Source organism: Geotrypetes seraphini, chromosome 1, assembly GCF_902459505.1.
Source record: "Geotrypetes seraphini chromosome 1, aGeoSer1.1, whole genome shotgun sequence".
NCBI classification, from domain to species: Eukaryota; Metazoa; Chordata; class Amphibia; order Gymnophiona; family Dermophiidae; genus Geotrypetes; species Geotrypetes seraphini.
The window spans coordinates 296,814,776-296,835,035 of NC_047084.1; the positions used below are offsets into that span (position 1 = coordinate 296,814,776).

Sequence of the window (20,260 nt, forward strand, 5' to 3'; positions counted from 1 at the left end):
AAACCCAGGGATGTTTCACAAGTAACACCTGTTCTGGGGTTTGATTGTGACAGCTGGTGCTTTAGGGACTTGTTCCCATAGCAGGCTGTGAGACTAAGGGTTTTCCACTCACATCACTAATTATTTCTTTCAGGTGTTCTCTTGGTTCGGATGCCTCTGCCCCTCCTCCTTTTCCAGGGTTAGGGAAGACTTTTTGTCTGTCAGTTTATTGCAGTTTTCCCACTTTGGGTTTTTTTAGTTGTCATCTATATTTCTGTAACCACGCCCACTTTCTGGTAGGCGCCTTGGCTACCTTCCAGCCCAATTTCTCCAGCTTCGGCATCTCAGCATCAGCCCCATTCCATTCTAATCTCTATGTTCCCACTGCTCCCCTCCCCATCTATTATTCCATTATACAGCAGCAAGATCTTGTTCCTTCACTTTGCCACCATGGAATGTTGCTAGTCCTTGGCTTTTGGCCAGGTACTAGGGACCTGGATTGACCACCGTGAGAACGGGCTTGGTTGGCCATTGATCTGACCCAGTAAGGCTATTCTTATGTCCTTATCAATGAACCTCTTCTGCAGTTTTGCCTGTTCTCGTGTTTAAAACCTGCTGTGATGCCAGCACCAAGACTGGCAGAAGAAGGGCATAGTGGTGGTAGCTAAGGAACAAGTTCCTATCTCTTGGAAGACGAGCTGGTGAGGCAGACTTTTAGGGTTACCATATGACCCAAGAAAAAGGAGGATGGATTGAGACATCCAGATTATACTTACATTGAAAGCAATGGAAGTAGGGAGGACAGATTGAAACATCTAGGTTTTACTTCCAATGAAAACAATGGAAGTAAAACTTGGATGTCTCAATCCATCCTCCTTTTTCTGAAGCCATAAGGTAACCCTACTTTTTGCACTTTAAGCTTCCACACCCTAAGCTAGTGCTCACAATGAGTTCATGTTAAAAAGGAGCTTTAATTCACCAAAGTACTTCTGCTTTATAAACAGACCTCTTTGTAAGCAAGCTGACTTGCTTGCTTTCTGATTTTTTTTCCTCATCTTTTGTTTGAATAGTTCCTGTCCTATTTTATGAAGTTCTTTATTTTCTTTTTAGCCTGTTTGCCAGAAAAATCAGTACAGAAAGTTCAGTTAAACCAAAATTACCCCAAAGCTCTTAAATCTGACCCTTAATATAAAATGCTACACCTGATATATTGTGTGTCCTGAAAAAACTGTGGAGGGAACAAGGTTAGCACCTACCAGGGCGCCAGAGTTATCAGTCCGTCAAGTCAAGAGCAGCCTTGATTATCTTGAGAACTGATGGCTTACAGCTGAGTGACTCAGCTTCCTTCTCATTTTCTTGGCTCGCTCTCAGGAGATAATGAGAAACAGCCCCCTTCCTGATTGCCACAGAACCATAAATTCACAAAGTGGCAAAGCAAATGAACATAATATTGCTGCAACCCCAAAAAATCCATACAAAAGGAAAAAGGGTGCCAGGCTCTTCCCCTGCCTTGACAGTGCGACGGGACATTTTCATGTCTGCTACAGCAACAGGGATTTTCAAGGAATACATTTCAGTGACTGAATAAATTAATTTACAGTTGGAAAAAAAAATAGATGATGCCAAAGAATCCTAAAAGGAGGCACACTTTCAAAACATTTTGCTGTTCAGAAATGTTGGCTGTTGCTGAAGTGAGCAAGTCCTAGCAGTTTTAAACAGGTCCTATGCAGCCCTGCTTCCAGGCCAACTTGCCTGCCCATTCAGTGGGGAATTTAGTAAATGGTTAGGTGTCGGTTTGATCCGCACTACTAGGGTTACCAGATTTTCAATTTGGAAAATCTGGACCCCTAGACCTGCCCCCAGGCCTGCCAGGTCCACACATCCCCACCCCTTTATGCCCAAGTCCCATTCCCCTGCTCTGCACCAACCTTACCCCCTTCCCACCTTCTGGACTCATTGTAGGTATATCTAGTGGTCCAGCAGTGAGCTGAGGGAGGAGCGATCTCCTATACTCCTGCCCCGTGCAGTCTCGTTACAGAAAATGGCTGCTGTGAATTACCTCGGTTTATATTCAGATGGGTTTATGTTTGAATATATACATTAAAACTTTTTCTACAAGGGAAAAGACTAACTCTCTCCCCCATGCTCTGGCATCTCTCTCTTCTCTTCTTCTCACCCCATGGTCTGGCATCTGCTTCCCTTTCCATATGCCCAGGGATCTCTTTCCTCTCTTCTCCTTCCAGCTCTTCCTCGCCTTCCATGCTCTGGCATCTCTTTTCCTTCCTTTCCCTCCCTCTCTTTCTTCCCAATGGTCCAGCATAGCAATCTCCTTCCCTTCCCTCCCCCATCCCTGGCATTGCTCTCCTTCCCTTCCATCTCTCCTTCCCCCTCCATGCTCTGGTGTCACCTCTCTTTCCTTTCTCTCCCTCCCTTTCTCCCTGGTCTGGCATCCCTGTCTCCTGCTCTTCCCTTCTCCCCATGCCCTGGCATCTCTTCCTCCCCTTCCATGGCCTGGCATCTCCTTTCCTTCCTTGCCCTCCCTTCTTTCCTTCCTCATGGTCTGTCATCTCTCTTTCATTTCCTCTCCCTTCCCTGGTCTTCCTTCTCCCTCCGTCTCTCTCTCCAATCGGGTGCAGCATTTCTCTCCCTCTCCCTCCCTCTTTTCGTCACCCTCCAGTCAGCAGTGCAACGTTCACAATTCGCTGTTCTTTCCAGCTCTGCCTATTTCCTGTTTCCATGAAGGCAAGACCTGGCAGAGAGGAAGGCCTTATTGGCAAGAACAGCCAATTGTGAACGCTGCTGCTGCTGTTGCAGGAAGAAGTTCTTGACGTCGGAGCACCCCCTTATGGGCTGCACCTGAGGCGGATTTTCCCCCCCCTCCTTAGTATGTTGCTGCCAGTCCCCATGTTGGCTGGAGCTGGAAATTTGATGGTACCACCAGCAGTCCAGTGCTGTCAGTTTTAGAAGAGGCAGTCAAGGAGGCTGAAGTGAGTAGGGTTTATTTCTATTCTCATTGCCTTTCTGATTTCCTTGAGTGAGTTGTGGGACATTGAGGTGGAGGTGGGTCAGCTTATTTTCTAATTTCAGGAGCAGAGCTTCAATAGAGAGAGGTTTTTAAAATCATTTGTACCTCATGTTGAATTAAGCAAATTGTTGCACTATTTTATTTATTTCTTAGGATTTATTTACCATCTTTTTGAAGAAATTCACCCAAGGCAGTGTATAGCAAGGAGTCAAATATAGGTATAGACAATTACAGCAGTAAAAACATTGTTCATAGTATGGTATAGAATGCTACTTAAATTATCAACACAATATAGTACAATAAAACATTTGAATAGACAACCTATGTTTAATCATTTGTCCAAATATGAAGACAGTTTTATTTTTTCTTGCGAAACATTTTTCATTTTACTCTGTATAGGATCACCTGACACATATCTTGAATTAATTACAAACACATGTTTGAAAAAGAATTGAAAAAGCAAAGCCAGAAGAATTGCATCATTCTGTATTTTCCCCTTTAGCTAATCTATTAAATATGGCTTTTTTAATTACCAGAGTCAAATACCATTTCTCCCTTCCCTCTTCATCTACAAGACTTTTTCATTGTCTTCTCTAGTAGGCTTCTCACCTTCCTAAAGGTTTCTTTTTCTTGCAGTTCTAGAAATTGGTGCCATTAATCAGGTGCCACAAAAAATAAAAGCTGCTCTTAGGCTCCGATTCTATAAAGAGCGCCTAGGTCATGCCTAAAGTTAGGCGCGACTTAGGTGTCCAAACTAAGTGGTTAATGAGCCATTTAAGGGTCTTAATGAGCAATAATTGGCACATGGACGTCCAAAGGATGTGGATGTCACATTGTAGGCATGTCCACAATTTCATGGATGCCAATTGGGAAAACTCACATCTAATGGAATAGGTGTGGGCGTGGAATGGGTGTGGTCTGGGTGAGACTTTAATATGGGCATCCTTTGATTCATTTGCATAACGCTGAGTGACCTAGGGCATCCATATCATGCCTACATTGTAGGAGAATTAAAACCAGGTCTACTTTTGAGCATAGTTTGTGCTTCAGATCTGCGTTCTATGGACGGAACTTAGGCAGGCTTTGAACGTCCTCAATGCGATCTGCTAAATAGCTCTCTGGGTTTTTATTTTTGCTTTATTAAGCTCAAAATACATTTAATAAGCCACATAAACAGAATACATCAATACAGATATATTGCATGCAAAACCTTCTATTTTTGTGGACAAACAGCAATGTTATTTACTAATTAGAGGAAAACATCCATTAACTGAAACAGAGCATATGAAAAAAACACAGCTTTAGGTTTCTTGCTAAAAAGCTACCCTTTTTTTTTGACTAAATAGTGCTCCAATCAGCTCATTACTGAAAGCAAGGAAAGCACATGAAAAAAATATATAGATTGCATTGCATTGAGCCACAGTAGCTTCCGCTAATGTCTTTCTTCCTCACATCTGATATGATAGCTTAGGGATCTGCTAAGCTATGAGCTTCTCAGGTATTTTCACCTTCACATGGCTAGAATCACTAAGCTTTCATGGTAGGAACCCCCACAACTGAAAGGAAGCTGCTGTGGCTCAATGGGTAAAAGCCCTGAGCTCATCTTCCAGAGGTCATGGGTTCAAATCCCAGCACAAATTTTAATTGTGGCATTCTACCTTGCAGGTGCACCTTGATCTCACAATGAGGTCAGAATTGTACAGCTGCACACCTCCATTTGCAATGAAGTAGAAGCCATGCTAAGGTCTGTATTTGGGTTTTGTTTTGATTTTTTAGTTTTTAAGTTTTTGCAAATGACGTTATGTATGCAATCTATATTTTTTCATGTGCTTTCAGTAATATATGCTTTCCTCTAATTAGCAAATAACATTGCTGTTTGTCCACAAAAATAGAAGGTTTTGTATGCAATATATCTGTTTTGATGGGCCCTGTTTATGTGGTGCCTTATTAAATGTATTTTGAGCTTAATAAAGCAAAAATAAAAACCCAGAAAATTATTTAGCAGATCACATTGAGGACGTCCAAAGCCTGCCTAAGTCCCGTCCATCTAACTCACGTCTATCTGAAGCCCAAACTACGCTCAAAAGTAGACCTCCTTTACAATGCCTATAGGACCTAGTTTTACAATTGCTATGCAACTTGCTAGCTTACTGTGTAGCACACTGATTAAACCTACAGCCTTCTACTCTAATGTTGCTGGTTTGAATCCCAGTCACTCTCTCTGATGGAAGAGAAATAAATATATGCATTAAACAGATCCAACTCCCAGTATCACAATTATAATGAAATGCAGCATAAAATCGCTATTCCAATAACATCATCATAATAAAATATTGTAACATTAAGGACATTGTTTGGACGTCTAAGTCTCGCCTAAAGCCCAGTTCTCTAAAGCAGGGCTGCCCAATTCTGGTCCTCGAGATCTACTGGCAGGCCAGGTTTTCAAGATATCCTTCTTGGTATGCAAATCTCTTTCATGCATATTCATTTCTGAAAACCTGGCCTGCTAATAGATCTCGAGGACTTGACTTGGGCAGCCCTGCTCTAAAGGATGTCTCAAAATTTGAACGTCTAAACAGTGCTGGGCGTCGCTGAGTGCAATTCTACAAAGGACGCCTGTCATGGATGTCCAAACTGTGCCTAACTTTAGATGCACTTTGCAGAATCAGGGCCTTAGTGTCAATTCTCTTGTGATAGTAACATAGTAAATGACAGCAGATAAAGACCTGAACGGTCCATCCAGTCTGCCCATTAGTTATACCCATTAAAAATACATAATTAAATTAACTTCTCTCTTCTTTGATATTTCTGGGTCATACACTGGCATTGTCTTAGGTTCCAAATGCTGAAGTTACTGTCCAAGCTCACTACAGCCTATCCAACCATCCTGTTTTCAGGATATTTACCATAAAGTCTGGGCAGTAACATCCTCATGTTCCAAGTTACTGGAGTTCCTATTGATGCCCTTCCCAGCCCAATCCTACACCAAATCATCACATATGAGACACAGACCATGGAAGTCTGTCCAGTATTGGCCTTAGCTCTCTAATTTATATTCTTCATTTTCTAATTAGAGATTCTCTATGTTTATACCTCGCTTTTTTGAATTCTATCACCATTTTCCTCTCTGCCACTTTTCTCGGGAAGGCATTCCAGGCATCTACCACCCTCTCCATTAATAAGAATTTCCTAACATTGTTCCTGAGTCTTCCTCCCCACAACCTCAAATTATGCCTTCTAGTTTTACCATTTTTTCTTCTCTGAAAAAGATTTGCTTCTATATTAATACCTTTCAAGTATTTAAATACCTATATCATATTTCCCCTGTCCCTCCTCTCCTCCAGAGTATACATATTTAGGTCTGCCAGTCTCTTCTCATACTTCTTTTGGTTCAAACCCCTTACCATTTTCATTGCCTTCCTCTGGACCACTTCAAGTGTTTTTATATCCTTAACTAGATACAGCCTCCAAAACTGAACATAATACTCCAAGTATGGCCTGACCAATGACCTATGTAGGGGCATCAATACCTCCCTTCTTCTGCTGATTATTCCTCTTTCTATACAGCCTAGCATCCTTTTGGCTACAGCCACTGCCTTATTACAATGTTTAGATGCCTTTAGATCCTCGGACACAATCACCCCAAGGTCCCTCTCTCCATCAGTGCTTATCAGCTTCACACCTCCCAGAACATATGGTTCCCTCAGATTTTTACCCCCCCCCCAAATGCATTACTCTGCACTTCTTCACATTGAATTTTAGTTGCCAGATGTCAGACCATTCTTCTAACTTTTGCAGATCCTTTTTCATGTTTTTCACTCCCTCAGGGGTGTCCACTCTGTTACAAATCATGGTATCATTCGCAAAAAGGCTAACTTTACCTTCTAACCCTTCAGCAATATCGCTCACAAACATATTGAACAGAATCGGTCTCAGCACCGATCCCTGAGGCACTCCACTACTCATCTTTCCCTCCTCCGAGTGAATTCCATTAACCACCACCTTCTGGTGTTTGTCCATCAACCAGCTTCTAATCCAGTTCACCACTTTGGGCCATAACTTAAGCCCATGGAGTTTGTTTAAGAGCCTTCTATGAGGAACCATGTCAAAGGCTTTGCTTAAATCTAAGTAAATTACATCTTGTCCTTGATCCAATTCTCTGGTCACCCAGTCAAAGAATTCAATCAGATTCATTTGCCATGATTTACCTTTAGTAAACCCATGTTGCCTCGGATCATGTAATCCATTAGATTCTAAGAATTTCACTTTCCTTTCCTTCAGCAATGTTTCCATTATTTTTCTAATAACTGAATGAGACTTAACTGGCCTGTAGTTTCCCACTTCATCTCTGCAAACACTTTTGTGTAGAGGGACCACATCCACCCTTCTCTGTCCCGTGGAACCTCTCCCGTCTCTAAAGATTTATTGAATAAACCTTTAAGAGGACCTGCCAGAACCTCTCAGAGCTCCCTCAATATCCTGGGATGGATCCTGACTAGTCCCTTAGCTTTGTCCACATTCAGTTTTTCATAAACACTTTCTTCCGTGAATGGTTTCTGCTCCATTCTTAGGTGTAACTTTGCTAACCAATCGCGGTCCTTCTCAATGTTTTTCTTCCGTGAATACCGAACAGAAGTATTTGTTTAGCATGTTTGCTTTGTCCTCATCACTCTCCACATAGTGGTTCATACCTTCTTTCAGTCTCGTAATTCCATTTTTTGTCTTTCTCCTTTCACTAATATACCTGAAAAAAGTTTTGTCTCCCTTTTTTATATTTATAGCCATTTGCCATTTGTATCTCTCTCATGACTTCTTTCAGTTTCATCCGATATTCCTTTCTGTACTCCTCTTCTTGAGTTTTTTAATATTTCACGAATGCCAATTCTTTTGCCTTTATTTTTTTCACCACTAGTTTTGAGAACCATATTGGTTTCCTTTTCCAGTTGGGACAGTCAGTTCGGCCAAGCAGTTCTACAAAACTTATTCTCCAAATAACAGCCAACTTTCCTCCAACCCATCTGGTTTTAGCTAGGGAGTCCCATCTGTGAGAATATGCTGCCTGCTTGACATGGGATGAAGCAGTTACTTACCTGTAACGGGTGTTATCTGAAGACAGCAGGCAGATATTCTCACAACCCTCCCACCTCCTCTAGTTGGCTTGTTAGCTTTTCTACTGAACTGATAGTCCCATGAGCCAATTTCGGATGGGAAGGCACCAGTGCGTGTATGTACGGGCACTCTTGAGATTTTGAAAAGTTTAAAGTGACAGTAAACTTTTGCACAGTCTTCATGGATGACATTACCCATCTGTGAGAATATCTGCCTGCTGTCCTTAGATAACACCCGTGTGACAGAATGTCTGCCACTTCCTCTGCTTGACACTGCTGCACAGACTCAGAATAAACCTCAGGAAAACCCGGCACTCCCCCTCCAACCAATGCAGTATTTGATAGGAGGATGTTATGTGATCATATTTCTTCAACCCAAAAATCAGCCTGACCGCCGCATAGCTGCTTTGTTCCCCCCTTGCTGACACGTTTTGTTTTCTTCTTCAGGGTTGGGGTAGACTATTTCAGCTTGGAGCTATTAGCATACTGAAATTGTACCTGAAAAAATGTCTTGGTACCTCATTTTTTGCTATCTTTTCTTCATCTCAGGCCTTTTTTTCCCAGCATCTTTCAACTTCGCCAGAAAAACAATCCTATGTCAAAGAACCACTGAGAAACAGAGCTGCCCTTTGACCTACCCCCTAGAGCACTGGAAAGAAGAAGACAACTACCGTATTTTCGCGGATATAACGCGCGCGTTATACGTGATTTTACGTACCGCGCATACCCCTCGCGCGTTATATGCCTGAGCGCGGTATACAAAAGTTTTTAAACATAGTTCCCACCCCGCCCGACGCCCGATTCACCCCCCCAGCAGGACCGCTCGCACCCCCACCCCGAACGACCGCTCGCACGCGCTCCCACCCGCACCCGCATCCACGATCGGAGCAAGAGGGAGCCCAAGCCCTCTTGCCCGGCCGACTCCCCGACGTCCGATACATCCCCCCCCCGGCAGGACCACTCGCACCCTCACCCCGAAGGACCGCCGACTCCCCAACAATATCGGGCCAGGAGGGAGCCCAAACCCTCCTGGCCACGGCGACCCCCTAACCCCACCCCGCACTACATTACGGGCAGGAGGGATCCCAGGCCCTCCTGCCCTCGACGCAAACCCCCTCCCCCCAACGACCGCCCCCCCCCCAAGAACCTCCGCCCGTCCCCCAGCCGACCCGCGACCCCCCTGGCCGACCCCCACGACACCCCCACCCGCCTTCCCCGTACTTTGTGTAGTTGGGCCAGAAGGGAGCCCAAACCCTCCTGGCCACGGCGACCCCCTAACCCCACCCCGCACTACATTACGGGCAGGAGGGATCCCAGGCCCTCCTGCCCTCGACGCAAACCCCCCTCCCTCCAACGACCGCCCCCCCCCAAGAACCTCCGACCGACCCGCGACCCCCCTGGCCGACCCCCCCACCCCCCTTCCCCGTACCTTTGGAAGTTGGCCGGACAGACGGGAGCCAAACCCGCCTGTCCGGCAGGCAGCCAACGAAGGAATGAGGCCGGATTGGCCCATCCGTCCTAAAGCTCCGCCTACTGGTGGGGCCTAAGGCGCGTGGGCCAATCAGAATAGGCCCTGGAGCCTTAGGTCCCACCTGGGGGCGCGGCCTGAGACACATGGTCGGGTTTGGCCCATGTGCCTCAGGCCGCGCCCCCAGGTGGGACCTAAGGCTCCAGGGCCTATTCTGATTGGCCCACGCGCCTTAGGCCCCACCAGTAGGCGGAGCTTTAGGACGGATGGGCCAATCCGGCCTCATTCCTTCGTTGGCTGCCTGCCGGACAGGCGGGTTTGGCTCCCGTCTGTCCGGCCAACTTCCAAAGGTACGGGGAAGGGGGGTGGGGGGGTCGGCCAGGGGGGTCGCGGGTCGGTCGGAGGTTCTTGGGGGGGGGGGCGGTCGTTGGAGGGAGGGGGGGTTTGCGTCGAGGGCAGGAGGGCCTGGGATCCCTCCTGCCCGTAATGTAGTGCGGGGTGGGGTTAGGGGGGCGCCGTGGCCAGGAGGGTTTGGGCTCCCTTCTGGCCCAACTACACAAAGTACGGGGAAGGCGGGTGGGGGTGTCGTGGGGGTCGGCCAGGGGGGTCGCGGGTCGGCTGGGGGACGGGCGGAGGTTCTTGGGGGGGGGGCGGTCGTTGGGGGGAGGGGGTTTGCGTCGAGGGCAGGAGGGCCTGGGATCCTTCCTGCCCGTAATGTAGTGCGGGGTGGGGTTAGGGGGTCGCCGTGGCCAGGAGGATTTGGGCTCCCTCCTGGCCCAATATTGTCGGGGAGTCGGCGGTCCTTCGGGGTGGGGGTGCGAGTGGTCCTGCCGAGGGGGGAGAAGAATCGGACGTCGAGGGGGGGCATCAGGCTTTCAGGATGGGGACAGGACTTCAAGGGGGGACAGGCAGATCTTCAAGGGGGACAGGCAGACCTTCAAGGGGGACAGGACTTCAAGGGGGGACAGGCAGACCTTCAAGGGGGGACAGGCAGACCTTCAAGGGGGGACAGGACTTCAAGGGGGACAGGCACGGAGAGGCGGGGCAGTGCACCGAAAGTCAGGGCGGGTGAACGGTGAGTCGGGGCAACCAGAGGAGAGTCGGGGAGGGCGAAAGGAGAGTCGGGGTGGCCAGAGGAGAGTCGGGGAGAGCGAAAGGAGAGTCGGGGTGGCCAGAGGAGAGTCGGGCAGCATGCGCGTTATATGCCTGAGCGCGGTATAGAAAAGTTTTTGTACATATCATCGTGATTTCTGCGCGCTATACCCCTGTGCGCGTTTTACAATGGTGCGCGTTATATCCGCGAAAATACGGTAGATCTTGTATTATGATGAAGAAAAGGGAGTTTTCAAGGAAATAGGTCAAAATGTCCTGGGAGAAACTGAACAAATCTACTATTTTATCGCACATGGACAGCTTTTATGTGTTTTATTTCTGCACTATGATGCACTGTATTTTTGTAGAATATAAGAATTATGGAGAGATGGAAAAGTTTCAGAGGTATATGATGCATCATGTGGCGATCGCTAGAGGTCCTTATTCTCACCTCTGCTTTTTAATGGGTAATTATAGCTGCTCACATAAGTGATTTGGTCCAATTTTTAATTAGACCAAATTCAATTATTTTCCTAGAAAAGAGCTGAGTAGAAAGTCTAGTACAGTAACATTCGTTGACAAGCATTGAGGTCTTGATTCTATAAATGATGTATAACTCCTAGGTTCCATTCAGTCAGGTTGTCAATCAACTGTTAGGCGCCTTTTCTAGAATCATTTCCGTAGCCTGATTGAGTGTACCTAAAGTCGCCTAGCAGTGCTTAAGTCATTCCATACCTAAACTGTGCCTTGAATCTTTTCACCCTCTCCAAGGTAGGGAGAACGAGAGGGCACTCTCTAAAGTTAAAAGGAGATAGATTCTGTACAAACGTAAGGAAGTTCTTTTTCACCCAGAGAGTGGTGGAAAACTGGAACGCTCTTCCGGAGGCTGTCGTAGGGGAAAACACCATCCAGGGATTCAAGACAAAGTTAGATAAGTTCCTGCTGAACAGGTAGGGCTAGCCTCAGTTAGGGCACTGGTCTTTGACCTAAGGGCTGCCGTGGGAATGGACTGCTGGGCTCAATGGGCCACTGGTCTGAGCCAGCAGCGGCAATTCTTATGTTCTTAAGAACATAAGAATAGCTTCACTGGGTCAGACCAATGGTCCATCAAGCCCAGTAGCCTGCTCTCACGGTGGCCGATCCAGGTCACTAGTACCTGGCCAAAACCCAAAGAGAAGCAACATTCCATGCTACCGATCCAGGGCAAGCAGTGGCTTCCCCCATGTCTTTCTCAGTGTAGACGCCTACCTCAAAGTGGTAGGCGCCTTCTGATATAGGTACCTACTGGTAAATTAATTTGTTTAAATCAGTTTTCATTGGTTTTTAACAGCACTGAATAAGCCAATTTAAAAAAAAAAAAAAAAAGGTTAGGTGACTAGATCGGCTAGGGATCAGCTAACTGTAGGCATCTTTTATAGAATCAGGGTCTGAGTTGCCACAAACAGCTTAGATTTTCAAGATATTTTTATTTATATCCCATCCTCCCAGGAGAGCTCATAACGGGTTACAAAGTTACATATATAATAACGTGTATTTATACAAAGTGATGGCAAGCATGGCATGGCAGGATGTTGTCTGACAAAGATGGTAAAATATAGTTAACAAAGCACTTGTATAGTAAAACAACATGACAAACATGGTACGGTGAGACATAACATGACAAGCATAGTATGGCAAAACAGGATGGCAAACGTAGTATTGCAAGTGTGGTTAACCTAGAATGATATTATAGTATGACACGGTGTATGATAGATCCTAGCATGGTAGACATGGGATGTCAAATATATTGTGAAAGATATGACGTATAGTACAATGAGAGAGAAAAGGTGACGTATGACAAATGCGGCAAAGCATTGTATGACAAAACATGGCATGGTCAGATACAGACTATATATAGTACATAGTATGGTGGGATCTTGAATAGTGGAGATTATACATTCAGGGCCGCCATCAGGGCAGTACTACCAGTCCTGCATTCAGGGGCCCGGAGGTGACAGGGGGCCCGGGCTCCCCCAGGGTCCTAGGCAGTGCTCCCTCTAAGGCAGCGGTCTCAAACATGCGGCCCGCGTGTGGCTCTCCAGGTTTTATTTGTGGCCCGCGGTCTGGAGGCGATCATTCTCTTCCTTTTGGAGCAGCAGCCGGCTCATTCGTTCAAAGCCGCGGGTTGGCGGCTCCTTGCGCTATCCACTCCTGCATCGGAAGCCTCTCTGACGTCACAACATCAGAGAGGCTTCAGACGCAGGCGCGGATCTCGCAAGGAGCCGCCACCCGCGGCTTTGAACGAATGAGCCGGCCAGACACCCTGTGCTCCAGTGGCGTACCAAGGGGGGGGGGAGGGTCAACTGTTCTCCTTAGAGTGCGGCTCGCGGCTCGTCTAGAGCACTGGTGTCCAACCTGCTTCCCTTCCCTTCTCACTGCTGCCATCGGGGATCAGGCCGGCACCGTGTCTTTGATCTCCCTGCTTCTCTTCCCTGCGGGGCCGACCAACTCTCGCGGCGGCCCAACGTCAATTCTGACGTCGAGAGGACGTTCTGGCTAGCCAATCGCTGCCTGGCTGCCCGGAACATCCTTTCCGATGTTAGAATTGACGTCGGGCGGCGAGAATTGATCGGCCCCCTACATTAGATTGCGGCAGCGGCAGCAGCCTATTCCGCGGCGGTGGTGGCATGGGGGAGGCAGGAAGGAATAAAGAAAGAAGGTGGTGGGGGGAGGGAGACAGGGAGCCAGAAAAAAAAGCAAAAAATGGGGCACGGAGGAAGGAAGGAAGAAAGAAAGAAGGGGGGGGGACAGGGAACCAGAAACAAAGCCTATGAGCGTCGAGAGCAGCGCTGGGCATTTAGCGTAGTTCCCTGCGCTAAAAACTGCTATTGTGGTTTAATAAAAAGGATGGGGGGTATATTTGTCTATATTTGTATGGTTGTTACTGAGGTGACAATGCATAGAGTCATCTGCCTTGACCTCTTTGAAAAAACCCAGAATAGGAATGATAATTAACATTTTCTCAGCGTATAGTGTGCTTTGTGTTTTTTAATTTTATTTTTGGTAGATCATTTTGACTTGGTCATTTTAAAGTAGCTCGCAAGCCCAAAAAGTTTGGGCATCTCTGAGCTAGAGCGTTGAAACTGTGTATTTCTATTTTATCCCCCCTTTTACAAAACTGTGGAGCGTTTTTTAGCGCCAGCCGTGGTGGTAGCAGCTCTGATGCTCAGAATTCTATGAGCGTCAGGGCTGTTACCACCGTGGCTAAAATCCACACTACAGTTTTGTAAAAGGGGGAGGGGTTTGTTTGTGATGACATATTCCATACTAGGCGAAGGTGTTTTCTGTGTTCTGTGTGTTTGAAAGACATGGTTTTCTGTTAGGATTGACGGTGTAGGATTGATCTGTGCTGGTCTGGCTTGTTTAGTTTTACAATGGGTGTATTGATGTACTGCTCACTGCAATATGTAAGATGCTGCCTTTTCCTAGGTACTCATGTGTGACGTGTGGTTTGTTACTAAAAATCATGTTTTTCTTACAGATGGGGGGGGGGTGGGGTGCCAAAAAATGATGGGCCCCGGGTGTTACATATGCTAGGTACGCCACTGTAAGGTCCGTGAGGTCCGCGTTTTACCCCTTCCCGGGGAGGTTTGATAGGATAATAAATTTAGATATATTGAATTGAGGGTCATTATAGAAATTATATATGTCAGTCATTGTGATTGTTTAGGAGGGAGGGGGAAATAATTTTGAAATAGATATATATTAAGTGTGATATTGAAGTAAAAAATGTTGTATTTATTGTTACACTTATTGTAAGATTTGAAAAATAATAAAGAATTGGTAAAAAAAAAAGATGGTCAAGGGTAGAGGTGGGGTTTTTTTTTTTTGCCTTCCTAATTTCAGTAGACCTTCTAGTGATCTTATGTGGATAGGTAGTTTGTTCCAGTGGTGCGGTAGGTAGTGCAAGTAAGATCTTTTCCGGGTGGTCTCAAGGCGGAGGGTATTTTTCTTCTTGTGAGCGGGGGCTATACCATGCCTATTCATTAGGAAAATCCTGAAAACCTGACCCAATTGTAGCACCAAAGGACTGGAAGTGAATATCAGGTTTCCAAGTTTATTACATTTTTACTATACCACCCACTGAATACTTTCCGAGCGATGTACAGTTGCGATTACATAGGTGAATCTCTTCATAGAGGTGGTTAATAAATCTCAATAAATAAATAGAGGAAGCATGATAAATTTGTAAAACAATATAAAATAAATTAAAGTGAAGAGAGAATGAAAAATAACTTTATTAATGATAGAAAAAGTATACTGATGGAGTTTCCAGGCTCATCTGTGTTTCTCAAGCTGTTCTGGTAATGTCATCTAACCAGTCTCATTTTCAGGATATCCACAATGAATAGGGATGAGAGACACCTGGATATACTCCATTACATACAAATCTTTCATGTACTGTATCTTCATTAGGCATAACCTGAAAACTACTACTACTACTATTTATTATTTCTATACTGTTGAAAGGTGTACATAACGCTGTACATTTAACATTCAATAGATGATCCCTGCTCAGAAGAGCTTACCATCTAATTTTGACAGACAGACAGGACATCTCAAGGTTGGGGTGATTCTGGTAGAAGGAATGATACAATGGGTAAATGTATCTGACAGTGAGTGGGAGTTAAGAGCTGAAAGCAGTTTTAAAAAAGTGGGGTTTTAGACTGGATTTGAATACCGCCAGAGACGGAGCACGATGCACCAGATGGATCAGGAGATACCTCAGGAATGGATTGAGAAATACTGATCTACGCAGCCTGAATAAACTGCATTATGGAAATTTCATCATACAGTATATGCTGCATTGCAATCTCAAACTAAACCCAGTGAAAACTGGGTCACTTGAAGAGATTTCCAAAGCTAGTAGCAATGTGTTTTGAGTTGAAAGATCACTTTGATCCTGTTAAGATAAACAAGTACTGCCCCTGGGAATACTTACTTGCAACAGCGCCTGCTCCTGTACACATTTGCTTCATGCTTTCTTAGTGAGGTTACCCCAGCCAAACAGTTACTGCACCGAGTTGAATAGCACTGAAAGAAACCTCCACAGTGTTCTTGGCACCACTGGCTTCCTACCAGTTGTTGATGATTAAGGCTGAGAAGAATTATTCTAAATGGACTCTCTCTTCGATAAACTGTCTCAGCAGCTCTACTATGGTGAAGTGCTGACATAGACCTCTGCCACTTTTCCAGTTTCCTCAGCATCAGTAGTCAAAACATTGCAGGTTATCTTGATAGTAAATTCATTGTACTCCATTTCTCATTGCCCACTACTATGACTAATGCTGCCTCCTTTGAACCTAGTCAAATGCTTGTGAGTTGGAATTTCTCCACCCTCATTAGTCAATCAGTAGCATTAGGGCTACTAGGATGGAAGCATGAGTAGATCCTCCTGTGAAATACATCGGTGTCCTATTTGGTTGCCCAAGTTTGTAGAGGCAATCACAATTATAATTTAATGAATTAATTATTAGTTAATTAAGCCATTCCTGTTAGATCAAGGTGATGCTCAGTTATATACAAACCCCCCCCTCCCCCCATAGAGGTACAAAAACAAATCATATTAAAACCAAACATTATAAAAGCAGCACAAAAATACTCTCATTCGACTACATTTTTATCAACAAACAAATACATTATAATCAATACCTCCCTTGGGCAAGGAAATCTTAACAAACCATTGGTTATGGTTATTTTTATTTGATATACCATCTTTCCTCCCAGATATACCCCAAGGATATACCCCAAGGATCACCATTTTCCCCAACACTCTTCAATCTCTACATTGCATCCTTCAGCACCTGCCTAGACAAAATAGGCTTAACCTCCTATAGCTATGCAGACGACATCATCATTCTCCTTCCTTTTGATCAGCCAACACCCACCATTACAGACACACTACACAGAACTCTAGAAACAGTGGCAACATAGATGAAAGACGACAAACTAAAACTGAACCCAGACAAAACAAAATTAATACTTCTTGAAAAAAAGAAAACCCCAACCATAACAAACCTAGTAATAAACTCAATCACATACCCCATTCAACCCACTTTAAAATTCTGGGAATGTCGATGGACAGATGCCACACCATGCAACTACAAATCAACAAAACAATGCAGAAATAATTTGCGGTCATGAGAAACCTAAATCAAGTTTGAAAATTCTTCGACAGAAAACAATTCCAACTCATGGTCCAGTCCCTAGTCCTAGGTCTCCTTGACTACTGCAACATCCTATATCTCCTCTGCCCCACAACAATGATAAAACAACTACAAACAATACAAAACACAGCCCTGAGACTAATCTATTCACTAAGAAAACATGACCACATCACCGAGGCATACCTTGATTCACACTGGCTCCCAATTCAAGCAAGAATACTATTTAAATTCTACTGTCTATTATTTAAATCTATAAATGGTGACAGCCCAGCCTACTTGAACAACTGCCTTATCCAAACTACCACAACCAGACACAGGAGAACCCAGACACCATTCACATACCCTCCAATCAGAGACATTAAACTGAAAAAACTGTACAATGGCCTACTAGCCACAAAAGCAGCAAAACTAGACCACCATCTCTCCAATCTACTAATTGCGACCCCAGACTACAAAACTTTCAGAAAAGAAATAAAAACCCTGCTATTCAAAAAAATCCATGAAGACTAACACCGTATGAAACATTTCAATCCTCTGAAGCAACCCGCTCTACTTTGTAACACCTCTGGACATGTCCAGAAATCCTCATCTGTAATCTGCCTGGAACTGCAAGGTAATGGCAGAATAAAAATCACTAATGTAATGTAATATAAAAGTGGTTTACAATACATTGAATAGTAATCAGGCACTCTACTACTACTATTAATTATTTCTAGAGCGCTACCAGCAAACACAGAGTCATGAAGGAGACAGTCCCTGCTTGAATGAGCTTACAATCTAAACAATCAAGACAGACAAACAGGATGCCAGGGTAGGTGTTACAGTTAGAGGGGATGGTTAAACTGCTGGCTAGGGTGGTGAGAAGAGGGCAGTGGGGAGTAGGATTATGAGTTGAAGGCTAACTCGAAAAGGTGAGTTTTCAACCTACTTTTGAACAAGGGAAGGGAAAGGGTGTGATGTATGGACTCAGGTAGTTTATTCCAGGTATAAGGGGCAGCAAGATGAAAGGAACAAAAGTCTGGAATTGGCAGTGGAGGAGAAGGGTAAAGATAAAAGCAACTTATTTGAGGAACAGAGTTCTTAGGGAGGCGTATAAGGAGAGACAACAGAGGAGAGATACTAAGGGATTGCAGAATGGACACACTTGGAGGTTAGTAATAGGAGTTTGAACTATATGTGAAGGCGAATAGGGAGCCAATGAAGTGATCCGAAATATCCTCTAAGCATTTCTGAATGTAATTGTACCAGTGAATTATCAGCCTATTCCATACTGTCATTTTTTGGTAAGCTATTTGAATAGACTCTCCTCTCCCAATTGTCTGATTTCTTTGACAAAGACCATAATCTTGTATCCCTTTCAGTATGGCGAGATTCTTTTTCCCTTTATATTATAATATTGGGTAATGCATTAGAGATTCCAATTTGAACTTACCGTCTGCTCAGTTCCATTCATGCTTGCTCGCCAGGTATGAGTGTCATTGCTAACTTGGATTTTGAAAGATGTTACCCAGTCATCTCTGTGGAAAAAAAAAAAAAAAGAACAAGAAGGATCCGTCATTAGTGCCACTCAGAAGATCCAGGTGTTCATGTCAGTGTTGAGATTACAATATTTTTTTGCTACTTCAGTTTGTCTGCGGTGTTCTTTGCTCACATGTTGAAAGACAATAGACTGTTTTCAGTCCAATTCTTTATATGTGAGTTTGCAAACCATTGGTCCCCTGAGGAAGGCGTGTTCGCCGAAACACGGACCGTGTAGGGTCCGGTTGGATTTTTATCACAGTATTTTTTATCATTGTACTTTTTAAATTGAATTTTCATGGTTTTATATGTCAGTGTTTAATAAATTATCTCCAGAACATCTGTATCCACAGTTTTTGTTTTGCTTAAATGAGCCAATTCATTCTTGATGAACAGGACACTGTGTATTTCTTGGAACAGTCAATGCTCCAATTTCAATCCTTTGCAGCCAGATCCCCAATCTGAATATCTTATTTAGCCCATCTAGCAAACTTTATCCAGCCCTTCAGACTGGTTTATCATCCTTATGCAGATGATATACGGATCATGGCTTATTTGTATAAAATCAGAGGCTGGAAGTGCATAATCTAAATTTATGGCTGACTTAAGAACTAATTGGTTATTCAGCACAAATTGTGTGTAACTCTAGGTACATCTGAAGTGCTGTGGACTAATCAATGGCAAATACCACTTACTGCTCTGCCTTTCATCTCTTAAAAAATACAGTTACTGGATTCCTAACATGGCTGCCCAGATGTTTGCAGTAATAAGGGGGTGAGTTTTATACCTTGCACAAATCCCCCAACCTTGATGAAAGATTTTGTCATAATCATTGATAACCAATTGACTGGATTACTAAAAATTCCCTGTATCAGGGGCTTCCAAATGATATATTTAGGAGACTAGATTTTGCAGAATATTGTAGCAAGACTGATGATAGGCATGACAAAGAATGGTCACATTAAAATTAGCTCTAGGCAATATATATTCGCTTCTGGTTTGCTTCAGTTACAATTCTCTGCTTGCTCTATAAATGCCTGAATTTCACTGGGCTGAAGTCCCTGGCTGCCTTGCTGAAGAGATATGAACCATGAAGGTACTGAGATCATCTCAACAGACACAGCCCTGTTGCTGGAGGCTGTGAAGCTAGGTTTCCACATCGCATTCATTTTTCTTTGTGTGCCTTTCTAGAAATGTGGAGCTCAGTTCCTCTGAATCTCCATATGAATGGAAACTACTTAAGCTTTCATTAAAAAGCAAAAGAAAAACCTGCGAGCTCGACTCTTTCAGCACAAATTCAACTAATTTTCCATGCTTTAATTTCATTGTTAATTATGACTGACTGTTCTTCATATTATTCTAAAGACCACATTAGACTGAGGATTTGTCTGAGTGTTTTAGAACTGTAAAAATATTGTAATAAATATTGTAATGACTTTATGGGAATGATGTGTAGATGTGTGTGTGTGTGTATGGGGGGGGGGGGGGGTAATATGGATGGGATTTTAAATAGAGGTGCCAACTTTTAAGAATGATAGATGGTGCCAGTACTATACAATTACCCTTCTCTGGAACAGTGAAGGAGCTTGTTCAATATTGGGATGCTCGGCACACCCTGGCACCCACAGAGCTGGCTCCTCTGACTGTTAAACCTTTGCTAGTTTTATGGCCTGTGCATTTTTATTTTGAATGTTTTGTGTTGGTTTTAAATTGTTACTTGCTTTGAGACCTCTGGCATAATGGGAGTTGTCAAAACGAATGACATGGCAAACTGGCAGAGATGGCAAAACAAATGAAAATTGGTGCAAACATCATAGGTAAAACACATATTTATTTATTTTAATATTTATACACTGCTCTCGTA

At 44.2% G+C, this 20,260-nt stretch overlaps 1 protein-coding gene across 3 annotated transcripts in view; it reads right to left on the reverse strand.

Moving 5' to 3' along the window:
* The window catches only part of LOC117364611 (probable carboxypeptidase X1), a 110,949-nt gene that overhangs the window by 59,002 nt on the left and 31,687 nt on the right, over nucleotides 1-20,260 (reverse strand). For all 3 annotated transcript variants that reach the window (XM_033954010.1, XM_033954001.1, XM_033953991.1), the window contains exon 5: nucleotides 18,311-18,395. In XM_033954010.1, coding sequence (XP_033809901.1) covers nucleotides 18,311-18,395 — 85 coding nt within the window. The remainder of the gene's footprint in view (nucleotides 1-18,310; nucleotides 18,396-20,260) is intronic.